Raw genomic sequence first — 20471 nt, 5'->3', positions numbered from 1 at the left:
AGCGGTGTCCCCAGTACTGCAGTTGTAGATTAGGGCATTAGGGCTAGAAATGGGACCAGCCATCTATAATTGACTTGGGAAGAGGAACCATGAAAGGGTGTGTGTGCAAAAAGCGGAGAGGGGGAACATATCCCTGATTTTCCTTGCTGGTTTTTAAATGATAAAAAATGGAGGGGTTAGACTGACACAGCTCAAAAACACACTATTTATGTGTATTTGTGGTTACCTGTTATCAATGATGGGCTTTAAAAGTTGGAATTTGAGTTTTTCTTCCAGGTGAGTAAATGATAAAGGTTTGTATCAAAGAAAATCTCACCAATTTGTAAAAATGAGAAACTTCTTTATAGAATTAATGAATATGATTGGTTGTGTGGTTGATTAAGTAGTTGGTTAAGTTTCTATATGCTGTATTTTGCCTTCCATATTGTCATTAATATCTACCTGCTCAGGTATTGCATTAAAAACAGTTGGCTACCGTGGTACAGTGCACCATGAAATAAATAACAGAACTGATAGAATATTTATGAGCTGTATCATGGCTAAAATGGCACCTCTCTGACTTATATTAGACAGTATACAGTTGAGAATGACAAGGAAAACAGAGAAAGAAGATATCACAGCGCAGTGTGTACATCAGCCCACTATGGTACGGAAGGATTACCAGTGTTTCACGTTAACTGTTTTCTCTCCTTCTGGCGAATCACTCTCCATGTCGTGTGAGCTTTAAAGGAATGAAGGGGTGCTAAATCCCTCAGTGGGGGGTTTGATGGACTTGTCACGCGATTCTTACACTTCTCAGGAAACACTGATGTCTTATTAAGAGATGAGGATTCTACTGACACTCGAATTGAACAGCTGGAGAAGGATGGAAGAGGCTTTACATTTCAAAAGATAGTAACTGTAGGATACTTGAATAATGATTCCAGACTTTGCATTTATGTATGACATTTTTTTTTGTTTTGTATAAAACACATTTCTCATGGGTGTATATTAATGTGTAAAGGTGGATCCACTTCACCACAACGTGCTGTGCTCTACCCTGTGAGAAGTGAGAGCCCAACCTGTGTAGTGCCAGGAAAAATAAATAGAGATGCCTTTAACCACCAAACAATGAACAAAACTAACCAGTTACTAATACAACACTGTCATCACAGTCTGTCATGCAAAACCTTCTGGCTGTTAATTGGAACAGATGTCAATACAACCGTCACATCTTTGTTACTCTGTTAGTAATGCTGAGTCGCAAAGATCATGTTTCACCAGCAAGATGATTCAAGTCACAGCCATGCACTATACCCATGGGCAGCTAGATCACACCACCAATGTCGTATTAGGCATCAGCGGCTGACTTGGACTGTATGTGTGTGGTGCAATATGTGTCAAGGACGGGGAATTGAAGACGGAGGTAAAAGGAGAAGATAAAGGGCGAAGCAGCCGGGCAGGAGTACAAGATTGAGAGACAACGTCAGCTGTCAGCTGTAATAAGAAAATGGTGAAATATGTTGAGATGGGAGGTCTCTGCAGGAAGCAGACGAGGTGGTGCTGTTTTTATTTGGCCTATATATTATGTTTTTTTTTTTTTTCTGGGAGAGAGCTGAGCATTAGTGAGTGATGGTGGTTGTAATGCTCATTATGTTGTTTGATAAATCTGCAATAACCCTTTGGAAAGGTCATGTTGAAGAGGTCAGAGGTCACTTAAAAGGGTTTGGAGGCCATGCTCTCCTCAGCTAGTGATGAATCACCTGGCTGCGTCTGGGGCTTTGCACATATTTATACACGAGTGTGTGTGTGTGTGTGTAGTTCATTGATCAGAGAGACTTAGTGTATAGTCCATATGTCATCATCTGTGTTTGAAGTCGTACAGTGTTCATATTGGGCTCTGTTTTTGTTTGTTTACATTGTCTACATAGGGATTTGATTTACTATGTTCGCCATTGGTGATTTAGAGGTAATTCTGGTCACAATAATGCAAGAGCAAAGCAATTTTTCTATGTTGTTTATATTTTACAGAATGCATGCTAGCATTTTCTCATACAGTAGTATTTCAGCTCTTTCTACTCTGTGTTTTTTGCAGGTGTTTCGAATGCTAAAATGACACATTTTACAGATCATAAAAGTGAGTTTCAGGTGCAAAGTGGTCAGATAATATGAGCTAAAGCATCTGGGCGTTGCTGATCAATAACATGGTATGAAGTTATTTCCCATGATAACCCTCTGCATTCGTGCCTGTGCGAGTGTGTGTTTTCCCCCCCAGGCATGTGGGAGGCCAGATCTTAGCCTCCCAGGAGCGTTCTTGCCACTATAGTGACAGGAGAGAAATGAAGACAGACACACACGCAGGCACACTTGGGCTTGATTAAATTCAGAAATTCCCACCTCATTGCTTTAACACCTGCTTCACTTTTTCCTTTCTCTCACTGTTCAGTTCAGTCTTTTGCCATTAACATTTTATCTTTCCTCATTACCTCATTTCTTGAGTACCTCCAATGTGCCTACAGTATGTGTGTGGGTGTTGGGCACAGGGAGAGAAATTAAACCAGCTGTCAGCCAAAAGGTGGTTAATTTTTTTATGCTCTGCCAGATTTTTTTCCAACCACTGCTGGAGAGTCCTGCTGCATTTTAGCCCTTCGCTGAGCACAAATGGAGCAGTATGAGTAGTGTGGCCAGTGGACAATTGGACATCCACAATCCCAATTTATGAATGGTATATAAGAGTAGAAAAGACTAGTGTGTAAGTAGAGAAAACAGCTGTGTCTGCTTCTAGATTAAGATTTACAGTATGAATTATTTCCTCAACTTGGGCTTTACCATGGTGAGTTGTTTTACGTGGTTGTTGGATGTCTGTTTAACTTGAATCAGCAATTGCAAAACCTGAAAGTTGTCCCAGCTAGCAGTCTTGACATAACTGGGCTTATGCCTCAGTCTGACTTATGCATTACTGTGTGAAAGGTCCAGTGTGTAGGATTTGGGAAGATCTCTCGACAGAAATTGAATATAATATTCATAATTCTCAATTAGTGTATCCTCACCTGAAAATAAGAATCCTTGTGTTTTCTTTATCTTAGAGAGAGCTCTCTATATCTACAGAAGCAGTGGGTCCTTGCAATCTACAGCTGCTAGATGCCACAAAATCCAACACGCTGAATGTTTAAGATCATATGAAATACCTTGCTTCCAGTGCCCTGGAGCAGTTTTTTATGAGACTACTGGTATCGTCAATTAGAGGAGGTGCGACTCAACAATCCATAACAAGCCAATTAATACTTCTCAATAGCAGCGTGTGAAGAGTGTAAGTGGATGTAAAAATTGAACTTCATATGATACGCGACACAGAAGGGCTGTTTATGATTTGTTATATATTTTAAGAATTAATGTTGTCCACAACAAGATGCAAAAGTGCAGTGAAATAATTGCTGTTGGAAAAGCAGCAAAGAGGGAGACATAATCCTCAGTATTTAGAAAAATAATTAGTTTTTTATATATAGCCATAAAGGCTAAGTGTAGCCGATATCAGATCAATAACTGATGAACACCAAATTCAAATAACAAGCAATGCAAAGCTTGATTTTACACAATAACATAGTTGTACAATTTGTCTAAAATAGAAGGTTACAGTGTTTTTTGAAAGTGTACAATGAATTCCTTAATGAAAAGTAAACAGGCAACTTTTAACCCCCCCTTGACACAGGATGCACTGCATTTGTTTCCAAATATCCTAAGAAATGATCATCACCCCTTTGGAAATAAGAGAGAAGAAAGAAGCACGTTCACTGAAGAGGTGAAATGAAATTGTCATACTTTATGTAAGTAGTAAAAGTAATAACGTTGTTGAATATTGCTTTGCGGAAACTAGTAACTACAGCCTATAATGGAGACATGAAAGCAGATAGAAATGGTGCAAACTGGACTGGGTTGCCAGTGAGCCTTCATTTTTCCAGGAGATGGTACCCTGTGGCAGACAAAATTTAATAGTATATGCAAAGCTTGTAGGGAACCAATCTGAATGCTGATCACTATTCTATAGCCATTACCCTGTGCAATCAACATTTACTTTGTAATGATAAGTTTAAACAAAGACTTGTCAGTTGCCAGTTTAAAATTAAGACTTCTAATAAGAAACACTGCACATCTCTTACACACACAAACACACACTTTTTGAAAACTTAAAATTTGACACCATGTGTGCTGGCACACCCTTAGCATAAAACAAATTCAATGCGAAACTGATAACCTTGATGCCTTGGCAACAGCGTTCTCAAATTCTGCAGCAATAGGGCACATTAAACTGAATTAGCAGCCAAAGAGATAACGTGAGATAGAGGAAGACAAATTACAGTGGGAGAGATGAAGGAAGAAGTGAGAAAAGAGAGATACAAAGATGGATGAAGTGCAGCCGTCAACGAGACCGAGGTTATTTTGCTCCCAATTAATGAAAGCAGAGGACCCACCAGAGTCATTTCTTTCTTAATTGAGTTTAGTTATTTCGAGCAAGTAACGTATTCCTCTTGTGGGAGTAGTTAAAGAGCTAGTGAATGAGAGAGAGGGTGGAGAGGGGTGGATGCTGATGTGCTCTCAGGTGCTCCGGCTATCTCCTGCAGGTGATTTTTCTCCCAGCAGGTGATGACAGACTTTCACAAGGTCACACCATTACCTCTCTGTCCATCATTCTGTCCCTCACTTACCTCTCCGGGTTTTGTGCCCTCACTCAAGCCACAGTTTGGGCTTGGTGAACCAAAACACAACACAAGTCTAACATTTCATTTAAGTATTGCAAGAAAGTAAACAGAAAGCATTTCACAGCTACAGTCTGATGGATATTTTATAATTATTATGTTGAATGCCCTCCTGTTCTTTTCACTACTATAACAGCCTTATTACAGTAGTTAAAGAATACAGTGTCTGTAAAACAAAATCAGCATTGTGGCTGTGCTATCAGTTTGTAAAAGCACACGGGTATCATGTTGCTACATAGGCCACATGTGTAATTTTAAAGCAGTGATTTAAAGGCTTTATATATAATTCACTGTAATCTGATTCAGAAGAGGACTGTGAATCTCATTAGCACCTCATTAGGACATGCATTGCAACAGCGGTAGAGAGAATGATGGGGAGGCAAAGCTCTGTTCAGGGCTGAACTGAACTCACTGAGATCTGAAGTCTTGCTAGGTAAATGAGCCAATGTTGGAAGAACTATGGTGTTGTCTGGTTCTTGATGTGATTTTTTTGTCTTTTTCATCTTGCAAAACGAAACTTTTTGATGCACGTTTAATTGAGTTGAGTTAACATTTTAATTTAATTAACATACATATCTGTATTAGTAAATGCATTGGATTGGGGTCTTGGTAGTTTGACATTGCTACTGAATGTGGGGAAATGTCAGTGTGAGATGGTAGCTCATCTGACAGATGGCATATGGAGAGTACTTCAATGACCCTCTGTTCACCTGTACTGACACACACATACACACACACACACACACACACACACACACACACACACACACAGAGCACCTGCTGCTCCATCCCTCCCTCCTTCTCACTGTCTCTGGTTTTCAGTCAAACTGCCTCAGTGACATGAAAGACAGACACAGTAACGCCTGAGAATCTCTTTTTGTCTTTCTATAGCTCTCTTGTCCCAGTTGGGGCTTAGTCACGTTTGTCTTTCGTATTTGGTTTAATTTCACATTTCTTTTGAAATTGTGGAGGCCATAATATACTGCCTGTGTGGGTGAGAGGCTGAGAAATCCTGAGAGCCTGACTGACTCAGGTGCCAGGTGTGTGTGCGTGCGTAACAGCCAGCATACCAGCTGCTGTGTTCTCCATGAAGTATCTTTAGTTACACAGAGAGGGATTTGACACTGAACCAAACCCTGTGCCGCTGAAACATGATCGGCCTGGGTCCATTCACCAACAGACAAACGCACTGTGGACACAACAAACTTACACACACAAACCACATAATGCATATTCACCATGTCCTCACGCACAGGTTGACCCACACACGGTAGAAAACCTTTAACGTCTGTTTCAACGCGCTGCTTTTACAAGCCTAATCATTTATTAATAGCGCTCAATAGTAAGAGAATAAAGGGCAACGGCAGGACAGAGGTGTGTGTGTTCTCCTGAGGAGCACCTGTAAGCTTTTGGCATTTTCCCTGTTGAGCTGCGGTCTTGTTTTTTGAGCTGACGATCCCAGAGGCTTTTTCAGCTGGTGTTAGATAAACAGGCACTGACCTGGAAATTACTGAGCTACTGAGATACAGCTGCAAGTCATAAAAGATGACATCCACTCCCTCTGAATGAGTATGTTCATTCTCCACGCACCTTCAGGGTGACAAGTGACAGTGGAATTATTTGAGTAACTTTACAGTAACTCACACACGCTGATGAAGACACAAACCCTCCTCCAAAGTCTCTCTCGATGGATGTCACAGCCACGTTCCATATGTTAAAGTATAGAGACGGGCTTGATGTACATTAAGTCATGCAAGATGACAGAAAGAAGTTTTGACCTTTGCATGCCTTATGCTTGAACCCTGAGGGGAAATGTTAGAAGTGATGCACACAGTGGAAGAGAAAGCATAGGAGTAGAAAACAGATGACAGCATGAAGGGTTGATCCACTTTGAGACAGAGACAGATGCAGGAGAAAGCGAATCTAAAACCTATGATTTGAGGATGAAGGAGGTAACATAAAGAGGTCACATTCAATGTCAGATGACAATGATGTTAAATTGTAGATGAAGTTTACGGTTGAAAACCTAATGTAAAACAATATGTGTACATTTGACTTTGTATCTGTATTTGCATGTTAATATGCACAGTTATCTTTTGGTATTTATATTAATCTGCACTATCTTTGTGTACAGACTCGTCTTGAAGATGTTGTCATCAAGGTATCTTGCAATTCATTCGGTAGGGCTTATGTCAAATTTAACCTAATCAGAAGATGGACAGAGTGCTGCAAACAAGCCAAGAAGGAATTTCACCAAACAGGATCTGGAGTGACACAAGCCCAAGGCTTACAACTTGGCCATAGGTACATATATAGACTATTAAAAGAATGATGGATGCACGGAAACGTACACAGCAAGATGCCAACTTCTGCAAGGCATGGGGTCGGTGGGTCGGTGCCTTAATTTGCCCGGGGCAGCCCTTAACCTCTGTAGGTGCTGTAAACAAACAGACAGATAGCTGGATATGGAAGGAAGGAGTATTGCTGCAGGGAATCAGGCCACATGTGGCATATAAGCTACTGTGCATTCCCCGGCTGCCTGAATATCACCACGGTTTACCAGTGATTTGTGATTAAATTGTTGTGCCTGTATGTACGTCTGGCTGTGTGTTCCTGTCAGATAAGGTACCACAAGGCGTTCTCTGTGTGCCATCTAGGCACATGTTGTAAACTTTATGTAGCACAATTTCTATCCAGTGTTTGCTCAGTGTTTATTTAAAAAAACTCTGAAGCTTTATCTCTAGAAAACACCGTGACTGCATAACAGGAAGAGACCCAAGGTTGAGGAATACAGTATATACTTGAGCGATTTGAGTAATTTAACAACAAAAACCTAAAATTTTCTGATTTCAGCTTGTTAAATGTGGATATCTTTTGGTTTCTTTACTCCACTTTGAGAGCAAACTAAATATCTTTGGTTTGTGGACAAAACAAGACATTTGAGGACGTCATCTTGGGCTTTGGGTAACACAGATCACTGTTTTTCTGACATTTTATAGACCAAACAACTAATTGATTAATTGACAGAATAGTCAACTGATTAATAGACAATGATAATAGTCATTAGTTGGAGCTCTAGTATGTACACTTCACAAAGGGAGTGTCCAGTTTACTGTAGTAGCACATGTGGAGTCAGTGGCTATGTTAGAGGGTCGACTGAAGGGTTGGGGTTCGGCGTGGTTACCGTTATCTCGGGTCGGGTTTGGACACAAATATGTAGGGCAGCAAATAAAAGTCGTATATTCATTGTCGTTTAATCTGTTGGTTATTTTCTCAATTGAATCACTAGTTGTTTTGTCTTAAAAATGGTAAGAAAATAGTCGCACACAGCATCATGTCAGTGCTTGTATCATTTGCAGTACAATAGGTTTTCAAGGTATGAAAAGTATTGGCAGAGGAATGTGGCTAATTAGTGGAGACCTCGGTTTCAATGAAAATGAATAAAATCTTTACAGCAGTAGCCCTGTAGAAAATATTTCTCCAAGATGAGATGTTCAAAATCTTAGATATAGTACATAACATGAATATAAATTTGTATCACTTGCTTTGCTGGTTATGAAGGTGTAAATTGCATTAATTGAACATTGGATGTAATGCACATGTTGAATGAATGCATTTCAATGAAAATCTGATTCCATCCATCGTTAGTACATTTTAATATGTATCCCATTGTGGCTTAGACAGAAGCTGGACGGCCAGTCGTCAAATAAAAACTCAGGTCCATTTTGATCTTACATATGAATGCGTCATTAACGTGACTTTAGTACTCAGATGTAATAAAACATTTTATGTGTGTTGTAGACCATGGAACCTGGATCTTTATTAAACATGATCTCTGCAGATTGAAAGTGTGAAAAGGAGAGAAGGAGAGAGATGTAACAAATGTGGTTCAACAAAAGAGGCTGAGGCAGCTCTATTCATCCCCATCTAGAAAAATATTCACTGTCCCTCTAACAAGCCAAATGTATTTTAAAAATCACCTCCTCATTCTGTAAAGCCTTTTTTCTTCCAACAATTCACCCCCTTCCCTCTCTTCTCTTTTCTAATGGTAATGAACCTTGCCTTGAACCTTCCTTTTAATTGGTGTCGACTCAGACGAGAAGAGTGTGTGGAGGGAAAAAAAATCCTTTTTTAAACATTCCATAAATTAATTTTTACCAAGTAAGGGGGTCCTGCACAGCAATTTATTCAGACAGTTGGCTTTGTGCACGATGCATCCTTGGCTTTTAAAGGAATGTTATTTAGAATAAATAATGCACTGTGGTTAAATGAGGAGGCCTTTTAGAGGGACTGATGAGCCACAGTGGAGCCACTTCAGGCTGCACAGGAGAGAAGATATCAGCCAGGGAAATTAACAGGCTGAATAGATGCTTAGACTTTTTAGCTCTATAATGAGACTCCCCTAGTCTGCATAGTCCCCTACGCGTGTACTGTACATGCACTCCCATATCTGCTTTCACATGCATGCTCACATAGCATAAATAACGCAGTGCACCAATTCACCTAAACAGATGTGTAAAATACTTATATGCAGTACGCATGCATGCATGCAAGTACAAAGGAACAAACACAGATACGGTTCTCGGAAATACACTCATGCACAAAATGTGTCCAAACATACACATTTCAATTAATTTTAACATTCTGTATTGAAATATGTCAACTTTTTTGCTTCTTCTGTCTTTATTTTGTCTTTTTAACAACCGCTTAACGCAGTAGGCCACAGTGGGTCACAGGGAAGAGAGTAGATCAGAAAACAGTGAGGTTGCAATCTGTAAAAAACAGAAATATTGGAGAGAAGCAAGGCTTTATTCCTACCTTCTACAGGATTATGCCACAACAATACACCTTTTAGAAATCATGCTTTGCTTTCATTCCACTGGCCACACATGTTAGGCCAGTGAATTCACCATAAAAAACACACCTCAGTTAAATGTGCAGGGTGCTGCTTTGAGTCGGAGCCATAGTGTCAAAGCCGATGCTGATGCCTCCTGCTGTGAGAGCACACTGAAAATGAATGTTTACATGCCACGCTACACCACAGCTAAAGCCAAGCATGGATCTGTGGGGTTTTGTATGCAGTTGTCCAACTCGTTCTCATTCCCAGAGTGCCAAATGCCCCCACTTTGGCACACCCATTGGCGCCTCATACAGACGCACAAGGTACCGTTTAGCATCAGGCTTTTAACTAACTCCAGTGTCAATGAGAACGGGTTGGTTGTCATTACATATATACATACAGTACAGACTTACTTGTTTTGTTTGTTCCCAAAGTCAACTCTAGAAATTCTCTCACATTAGCAATATTACATTGTAACCAAGTACAGTGTGACGTTGTATTGTCTTGAGCTACAGTACCTCTCTTCCGATGCAGTGAGGAGTGGTTACCAGCAGATTAACTGTACTACCAGCAGTGCTTCTGTGGTCATTCATTTCCATTAAAACTCCCTGTGTCCCCTGTATGTATTCCAGGATGGAAGTTCACAGCATCTTTCAATAAGAAAGATTATAGTATAACTTTAGACACAATCTTGAGGTACTCACTACTGAGTTGGTCTTTACCTGCTAATGCAACATATGTCTTCATCTTACCAACTACTATTTTTTTCCACCTGTTTTCTTTTGTAATATAACAGTGGAGAAATCATCAATGGTTACTCTAACATGTTTTGGGGGATTTTGGGGCGAAATCATCAGTTTTACAGGCTGGATACAGCTTTATAATCACCACTTGCTAGAACAGTATAATTATTTTATCTTTGTTTTTTTTTTGCGTTGGCTGGAAATAAAGGATGTTGATTTTCAAAGATTGTGGATGCATTCCAGGTCACTGAGCATGTGCCGTTCCATTTTTCCAAACCCTTGCTTTTAATAATTTATGACCTTGAAACCAATCATGATTGTTTATGCTTGGACTAATTTTGTGTGGATTCATTCAACCGAGAGTCTCCTTTCACCTCTGTCAGCCTGGCAAGGATATCCCTCCTTGTCTCCACTTCTGGAGCAAAATAATTGTCCAGATTCACACGCACACATACCGACACAGCTATACATACACATGCAATCATGTGTACATGCAGGCAGAGAAATGCATGTATGCCTACACGCTCATGCGTTTTCACATTGATTCACACAGAGGCAAGAGGCCTCATGGGGAGTGGCTGTGGCTCTGAGTGATAAACGCCTGTGTGCGCCCTGTGACCTGACCTGTTTGGTCTAAGGGTAAAGCTGCCGCACTAACACACAACTGCCTTTGTGCCAGACACCAGCTATGTGTGTGTCTTAACCATTTACATTAAATAGATGAGAAAACTCACATATCCTAGAGAGGGTTTGTTTGCAACAGAAACCCTGTGTAATCTACAGTCACACATATGATTGGAGCACTGAGCACTTTTGTTCATTCCCCCTTATGTTTATTAACCTTAATCTGTACAACGTGACTACTACTCAGATTCTAATAAGCACATGTTTCTATTTTTGAAGATAATTCATAGTTCCTTAAAAATGCTAACCCTCTGGCAACAGCTTGATAGTGAACATTTAGTTCCATATGTTGGCATTTGTGTGTGTGTGTGTGTGTGTGTGTGTGTTCCCATCCTGAAGTCTTAATCCAGCAGTTGTCTCTTCACAACAGCCCGAGGCTGAGGGGTTGCTCCCTTATCATTGTCCCATAACAGCCTCTTCTATACAAAGTAGGACTTTGCATTAGAAATGGGACTCATGGGACTTTTCCCAGGATCAGCTTTGGCGTTTCTGTCTTTGTGGTTTAGTCAAGTGCTCATCTCTGATGCAATTCCCTGCACATATGTTTCTGAATGTTTGTGTGGGCCCTTGCCATTGCTCCTGCTTTTTTTTTTTTTTTCATCAGCATTTTCTATATTATGAACCATTCAAGCAGGGAATACAACTCATTTTCAGTGATGCAATATTTATCACGCATTCAGCTCATTTTTACAAGACAGATGTCATCCATTTCACAGCGCTGGGCAGGTGTGTGTGAGGCATTTTTTAAAAGGCTGTAATCTGAAAGCCTTGCATTTCCTCTTACTTGCTTTTACTAGGCCCATGTTGACAATTGGGCTGCATCCTCTCTCTGATATACCCGAAGGCCATGCGAGCTAGCCATAAACTAGCCACGTTATATGTGTATTGATTGGTCAACAGATTGCCTATATCCTGTAAAACGCGGCTCTAACATGAATGCCTTTATTAACCACCCTAGTAATAAATGTGGAAAACTGAAAGCAAGTCAAGTTTTTCCCCCTTCCTTTATGGTTGTGTTTCCAAGTGGTTAGGGGCATGATTATGGTGGTTGTAAGATGAGATGTTCTCAGTCTTTCTGCTATTATCAATTCCTTTTAAAATGTAGATTGAAACAAGATTTCATGAGCGGTAATCAGGCCTTTGCAACTTGTCTTAGGTGCTTAGGCTGCCTAAATCTATATTGTCTTGAACGTCACTTACCATAACTCACTTTTGTAGGCCTGCTTTCGTGTAATCATCTTGTATTGATTAAATCAGACATCCCTTTCCCCGCCTTTTCTACTTTCTGCACTTCATTTTCATTTCATTTCTTTTCTTCTTTCTTTCATTCTTCTTTTGTTCTCAGTGTTTTTTTTTCTTCTTGAATTTCATGTTTTCTTCCATTTAGTGTCTCTTTATGGGCATCAACTCCTGCTATCCTATGAAACCCAACAGCAGTTGATGAGTGAGTGTGTGTGTGTGTCATATATATGTGTGAGAGAAAGAGAGAGATCCCCCGGGGGATTCTGCAGCTTTACCTCTCAAACCCCTCTCTCATCCCTCAATCACAATCCTCCTTCACAGCCTCCGAGCTCTCGTCCTCACCCTTCATTTCATTTTGAGTCCTGTTGTCAACCTTCCTCTCCCTCTCCCCACTTGGTGATGAAGATGTCCTCTTTGGCAGTTTGTTTTCTTCCTTCCTTTCACTCCCTTGCCTCCCCTTCCCAGCTGACATATTCCACTCCCCTTCGCTGTTTAGATTGTGAAAAAAGGTGCATGCTTCACATTTTGAATCCACATTTCGATAGCACATTTACATTGATGTTTTCAAAATATCAGTGTTGATTAATGTGCACTGTAGATGAACAAGTAAAATGAATGAATGAAATTATGAAAATGAAAGCCAGTTAGTGATATATGTACTGCTTGCTGCAGTTATAGACATGTGAGTTATCAGTTAGCTACAGTGAGGTGGTTGTTAGGCCACAGAACAAAGTGCTTGCCTTCAGTCTGTAGCTGTGTTCTGCTGGAGATCCGAACTGTATTAGACAAGTAATTGGACACTAGTCCAATTACTTGGACCAGAGGTTACTGTTTAAACTGTCTGTTAACATACAGTTGGATGATAGGATATGGACTCTTAACTGACTCTCCCTCGGCCTCTTCTGTCATGTTTTCCTGCCTTTTATCTACTCTAACCATCAGCTATTTCCTGTTTTACACTCACCTGTGTCATTTCCTCCTTTCTCTCCTTTTCACGTGTTTATACAGAAGCACTTTTTACAGTTTCCTGTCAATCACTTGTCTACATTTCTCCCCATTCCTCCGCTCTCGCAGCTCCATCTCCTCGAGGCCCCTCGTGTAGAACATTAACAGCTTTCATTTAGTTTAGTTTGTCTGCAGTCAGATCCCATAGGCCCACTGTTAGCTGCTGTTTTATTTATACTGTTTGTATTTTGACAGTTGTTTTAGTAAACTTTGCCAGTGCACTTATTCACAGAGGAGAGGCGTGATTCTCCATCAGAGTAACAAAGTTTGTTTTCTCCGCATTCATTCAGTTTGGGCTGCCAGTTAATCATGGAGATACGTCTCCTGCTGTTAAAAACACACAGGAAAAAAGTGGCAAAATTCATAAAACATTAAATAAACATACATAGCTCCCTTAGTCGATCAGAAGTAAGTTATAGTATTGTAATGGATTGTAATCGCCTTTGTGGAATTAAAATTGGGACAGTGACTAAGTAGGAGAAGTTTGTGCAAGCGCAAATATACGCAAAGATTAAATACATGTGGTCTCGCTCTCATTCGGTTTATCAGACTCACACACACTCAGGCACACACCAGCTCACGTCTTAATTACTGAGGCTTGATGGGTACTTAACCTTGCCCCTTGCTGCTTATGCTAATGCAGAGAGGTCAGGAGTGTGCTGATTGGCTGGCTCGCTGTCAACTCAGCCAGAAAACTGTCGGAGTGCAGATGAGAGGAGGAGAGGAGACTGAGGAGCAAGGGCAGGGGAAATATGGGAAAGAGGGAAAGGATGGACAAAGTAGGCATGTGATGAAAATAAATCACTTATACTCGATTCAATTTGAATGTGCTCTTTTTGCTCTCGAACAAAAAAAACGTTCAGTTGAATTAAGATGAGCAAAATCAAAGTAGTTGGTATTTTAGCAAATTTTCCTCAGAGAGACAGGGTCATAGAAATAGGTCAATGTGTTAAGAAGCATGCAGAGCTAATCGCGGCGCAGATATGTACATCTCACTTACACAACCTTTCCTCAATACTCTCACCAGAATGACCTCATCCTTTAAGCAACATGTTTGTTATGGAACATATGGCTAGCTCTGTGTGTGTGTGTGTGTGTGTGTGTGTGTGTGTGTGTGTGTGTGTGTGTGTGTGTGTGTAATGAGATCATCGTCTTCCCCCCTATGTAGTTATCTGTATAGGGCTGAGAGTGTTAAGCAGCAGGGAGAGTCATTGAGAGGACACACACGCACATGCACACACAGCTCACAGCTGCTAGCCTGTTTTGGATGTTTCTCTACAAAAAAAAAATGATCCAAAAAAAATTGTAGTTCATTAGATGAGGTTTCAGGTCTTTGTTCCTCAAATGTTGGTCCTGCATATTAGGTGTTTCTAATGCAGTTAGGGGTCATCGTGTATAATAACGTAATTACCTTTACTGGAAACACCAGGCACCATGAACACAGTGGCAGGGTAGAGCTGGTCACATTTTATAACATTGGCATAGACAGCTATTTTAAAGAGGTGAGACAGTCATGGCAGTTGTGAGAACATCAGCAGCGTGGCTCATTTATCTGATGATGACTCTACATTTCAGTTACAGTGTAAATGGCACTATAGAAGACTGCCATAATCCACAAAGGAAGGCTCTCTCTTTCTCTTCAAGATGTATTGTGAGAAAGTTGAAGAGGCCCTTATATAGGTCACACAGTGTGGTACATCTTAATGCCTAGAGTTATTTTAATGTCATATTTGCAGCATCGGGCTTCTCCAAGTCAACCTGATCAATTCAGTTGGACATTAAGTCTGGTCTAATTTGACTGATTCACTGTGTCCACTCAGCTGTTAAAAACCAGTATGTACAGCACAGCCCTCCCTGCTATACATACCTCAGAGGTCATACATGTATGCATAGACTACTGTAGGCTTTTGCCATTGCCGTCCGTGACCATTGGTATGTGTATGTACAGTATGTTCAGAGCATGTGGGCGTTGGGACCCTGTGTGTGGGTGCATGTGTGTGGTCTTCAGGCTATGGAGAGCAGTAAGACAGAGTTGACAGGGGGCTGTAGAGATTTAGGGCGAGGTGCCAAGGAAGCCAAGGAAACACGTGCGCTCGCTCACACACACTCACACACACACACACACCTCGTCCTCTGATCTCGGGGGGCATCTGCTCTGGTCCGGGTCACTGGCAGCGAGCGCTCGGTCGGGCTCAAAAGTATCACCACGGCAACCGCATCACATAATCCCATTCCATCTCATCCCATCCACGAACTGTGTGCGACGTGATTGGCCTGTTCCCCCTGGGGCGCCGAGGCGACGGCTCAGGCGCTGTCTGCTTACTCTCTGTGTCAGCTATGGCTCCGAGTCTGTGGGCGGGGAGCGAGTAGCGCATTAAAGGAGCGTTTGGTGCGTTTTGGCAGGAGACGGTGTGAATTATGCAGACGCACCCCTGCTGTGTGGATGTGTGTGTGCGAGTCTCTGTGTGCAGTGATGCCAGTGTGAGTCCTTCATGAAGAACGCTGTGGGGACAACAAGTTAGTCGAAGCAGATATCATCCCTTTTTTTTTGTCTTCCCCTCTCTCTCTCTCTCTCCAACCAGTCTTGAAAGTTTATGTCTATTTACCTTTTATGATTTAGTAGTGTCAGGATATTCAACTGCTACACCACTCCCTGCCTCTGTCTGTTTGCAAGGTCTGTTTACACCAGAAAAGACAGTCACAGTGGCGTGTATATTATTTGTTACCTTCTTAAAGGTAAAAGGTCAGTGGATAAAACCTGCGAATTGACACGCAGAGTAAAAATGTGCATTTCTTAAGATCAATAGAAGTGCAGTTTCTCTGAAAGCACCGTTAAAACAGTTTTGTCCGTGGTCAGGCATCATATCCAACAGGCTTTCTTCTCACTTCGTGTTTCATCTTTTTTGGCATCTTAAGTAATTTGTTGTTACCTGCACAACACTTGTATGCCAACAAAGAGTTAGATTGAGAAGTGAAGATGATAAGAGTCACTAAAATAACCCTGAATAATACAAGCAGCTCTGAATAATCAAAATAAGCATAAAAACACTCATTTCTACCTTCATCTCCCCTCCCTTCATTCCTCCACTCATCTCTTACCAACTTTAGCTTTCATCTATCCCTCCCTCCCTCGTTCACATGACAGTGTAATCTGCCTTTGAATTGAGTTGTCTACCTCCACCGTTCTCTCTCTCTCTCTCTCTCCTCACTGCTCACACACACACACCCTCCACCACTCCCTCTCTTTGTTTTGCTGAAGAATACAAACATTGTCTGAATTAAAACACAACTGACAGTTTGCATCCAGTTCCATTGCTCCTCCTCTGTCCTCCACCCACGATTCCTCCCTCACTTACATCCCTCCTTCCCTCCCTCCCTCTCTTGCTCCAGCTGTCAGGAGGCTTCATTATTAAAGATTCATGCCGGAGTCTGGGCAGCTCTTCCAAAAGCTTTTGTCAGACAGACCGAGTGTCTCAAATCTCACTGTCACTAACTGGAGGTGACATAAAGACTCACAGAGATCCACACACACACACGCACACACATTTGCTATCTCTCCAGCCCTTTTTTATTCAAATCATCTTGAAAATGGGATGTTTTTTGCTACTTATAATTTCTCAGAATAAGTCATTGTGAAATCACTGAGCAGTGTTTACTCGTGTGCCAGCGACCATTTCTCTGTTCATGAATGACACTCACCATGATGTTAGAAATCTCCAGTTTTGGCTTGGCTATTTTCTGTCATCAGATGTCATGGTGACCTGTTTTTTTTTTCTCCATAAAAACAGTGTCATGAATTTCGTGTTTCATGCCATGTTTTATGGATTCTTTTGTCAGACAAGGCAGGATTTGTTTTTGAAAGACATAGTTAATATGAACAGCTGGCAAAATAAATAAAGTGACAATATACATTGACTGCTGTGGCTTTAAAAGAATTCTTTATTTTTTGCAATCGCATTTTTAGTAAGAATTTAGATGTGACGATAAAGTCTTCGAGTCTGGAAAGGTTCAGTTTGGGTATCTTGAAAGATGCTTGAATTTTATTGGTAAAAATCTGTATGAACCCTGCATTGGCTACACTGTTCACCATCATACTTACCACAGTAGTCTCACACTCTCACTCTCTCTGTCCCTTCCACATGCATGACACAATGCAAACAAAGCACAGAACTTTAGTTAACAGAAGATGATTTATGAGACATTGTGATGAGAAAGTCAACCATTTATATAAATAAGATCAACGCACAAGTAATCTCTGTTGTACACCGTAGAAGAATCAATAGTTTTCATCTTAATCCAAAAATTAGAAAATTCCTGGAATACCTCTGTTTGATATATGTGACATTCCAAACCAAATATCCACCATGGGAATTGCCTTCAGTAAATTCTTCTCCATTCTCTCGTACACAGTTCGGGAGGGAATAGCTTACATGCCACCACCAGGGAAAACAAAACAAAACAAAAAGTCCTTGTACTAGCTTTGGAAACTTTCACAGACAGATAGCATGGTCTCCCTTTGTCACACAGACCCATGACTGACATCGGAAGAATCCGCTGCTTGATGCACCAGTGGCCCTGTGCTTTGCGAAACGGTGCAGCACACAGCGTACTTCAGAGAGGTGTTTTTGACTCTTTCCTCATAATACATGTAATAGCAAATCCAGTCAGCCTCTCCTGATGAATATTGCTTCTTAGGTAGTTTCTTAGCCATTTGTCACAGGATGCAGACAAGTTATATCATTGAAAGCCTTTGATTAATGTGTGTGTGGTGTGCGTGCATGCGTGCGTGTGTACACTTGTCAGCCCTGTCAAACCAGTGTATTTTTATTCATAGTTTAGGACAATAGATTTTCAAGCACCTTTTGAGTGTTCATGCCAATCGTTTTGAAAGCTTCTTTTTTAACTGTCATTGAATCTTTCAGTTAGAATATGTCAGCTTTAGAATGTGATTTTATTCCCCATGCACACACATGGTCACATGGGGAAGCCTGAAGCCTGGAAAGTCATAAATTTTGCCATAAAGTGGCCAGTTCAGAACCATTACCATTTCAGGTTGACCTAAAGTTTTGAGACAGCAGTGTGCTGGTGTGGTGCCAGCTCTCTTTTTGTTTTTCACTTGGTTAAATTACAATTTTTTTTTCTGGAATTATGCAGGTAGTGCAGAAATGGCTATTATCTACTAATGTTAATCTCCTCTTCTATCTTTTTCTTTGCCCTTCTGTACAGAAAAGCCCAGGATCAGCAGAAAAAGGTAGTAGTAGCAGGTTGTGTTCCCCAGGCCCAGCCACGGATGGACTACCTGAAAGGACTCAGCATCATTGGGGTACGTATATGCGTGTGCACTTCGACTTACTTAATCTGAGTATATGGATGTGAACAACCTTTGAGAAGTACAGACAGACATGCGCCCACACATGCAGATACTGTTGGTTTGACCCTTCATTCACCTGCCTTCCAACCTGCTGTGTCTGTTCTATTCTGGCCTCCCTGCTGCCTGGTAGATCAATACACCTCCTCAGGAGACAAGACTAAGACTATGATGAACATGGTGGGAAGTAGAAAAGGTGGAAGACTACTGTATGATGGAAGGAGGGAGAAAAGTATGTGGAATGGGGAGGTGGTGAGAACCTGACAGAGTTGAAAAGGAGGAAAACGCCACTGTCAACAACATGAGAGTGGTACAAATAGCATTATGGACCCTGATTATCATTCTTAAGGGTGGAAAAGAGTTCAGACAACAAAATTAACTCAAATCATTTACCTCAGTGCTTCATGTCGACATTGTTTTAAAGACAACCGAGGAGACTGAATTTTAATGTTTCACAGGTGGAGGCCAGTTGTAAGCCATTGCATCCTCATTAGTGCAGTATTTCTCATCTATGACTTGGAGCTTCTAGAGCATGGGTGTTGAATATTCATGCAAACAGCATATTAGTTTTTCTTTAAACATGAAATAACTGTGTTTTTAAAGTAATTCATTTTGGGGGCCATTCCTTTAAAATATTACACAGAAATAAATCTCAATGTATCATTTCTAATTGAGACAAATCTGATAACTTTCAGGGCGTTTGAATAATTTTGTAAGCCACTGTATATTGTCCATACCTACCTCTTTCTTTCTGCAAACACCAGTGCCCCTCACAGCAAAGAGGTCAGGTGAATGATGCGAAGAACTCGTGACTTTGAGCCTTCACTGTAAACCTGTTCTTAGAAGGTGGCATTGGACAGTCTTGAGTTGTTCTGTTGTATTTAGACAGCGAACTGAGAGAACAGAGGGTTCCAGATAACACAGAGAGCCAATAGACAACACAAAAGGTTCTGCAGCTAAAAGGGAAAACTCCATTATCAGGGGAGTCCTAGAAATACACAGATGCAGCGTCAGCAGGGGGCAAAATCATCCTTTTAACTAAACTTGTTAGAGCTATTTGCCTTGCAGTGTCTAAACAGTCTGCTGTAACACATACAAGTGATGTTGGTTGTTTTGGATTGCAGTCCCTAAGCTATTATTTTTCCACTCATAACCCTGTGGTGCAAGTATGACTAGACTGTATGGCAAACTGTGATAAGGAACAATTACTTAATTTCTGTTCTGTTTCACCTCCATAATCGCAGGAGGAAACTAAAAAGATGTGTCAGGGTTACCACTATTTAATAGCTAAATGAGTATTACTCATTAAAACATTGATGATGTTTGTAATTAGAGAGTTAGAGAACTAGCAATTTTCTATCTGCCTCCAGGACCCTGAAAAATAATCTCCAGTCAAATACTTGCATATTTAAACTGATAGGTCTTGTTGAGGGTGAATGTGAAGTTATTTTTGCATTATTGTTCGTTCAATCTTGCAAGTAATGATGTAAACAAAATTACCTCAGACACTCCAACATAAATAAACAATATGAAGTTGTTAAAACGTTGTAGTTGTACAATGTGAAGTACATACATGTCTGTATCACGCAGATAAATTAAGACTTTCTTTTCATGTTTAGGAGAGCTAAATAATTCCTGCATTTCTAAGAAAGCATACAGTCAGTTCATTTAGAAGTATCATATATGCATGCTTTCTTTTCTTCACTTCATGCTCACAGACAACCGAGCTTTGCCTTCTAAATCACCACAGAAGACCTTGATCTTAATTTCACATAATTCTGAATTCATTTACTTACATAAAAACAAACTGCCTCATTTAAAATGTGGATAAATGAAACAGCCCGATACCCAATGTT

At 40.7% G+C, this 20471-nt stretch overlaps 1 protein-coding gene across 1 annotated transcript in view; it reads left to right on the top strand.

The window, feature by feature from the left end:
* cdkal1 (CDK5 regulatory subunit associated protein 1-like 1) overlaps window positions 1–20471 on the top strand; it is a 241300-nt gene that overhangs the window by 53437 nt on the left and 167392 nt on the right. Inside the window, exon 5 of the mRNA XM_041942774.1 lies at window positions 18474–18570. Coding sequence (XP_041798708.1) covers window positions 18474–18570 — 97 coding nt within the window. The remainder of the gene's footprint in view (window positions 1–18473; window positions 18571–20471) is intronic.

This window comes from Chelmon rostratus, chromosome 8 (genome assembly GCF_017976325.1).
Source record: "Chelmon rostratus isolate fCheRos1 chromosome 8, fCheRos1.pri, whole genome shotgun sequence".
NCBI lineage: Eukaryota > Metazoa > Chordata > Actinopteri > Chaetodontiformes > Chaetodontidae > Chelmon > Chelmon rostratus.
This window is presented reverse-complemented; position numbering and strand designations above follow the sequence as displayed.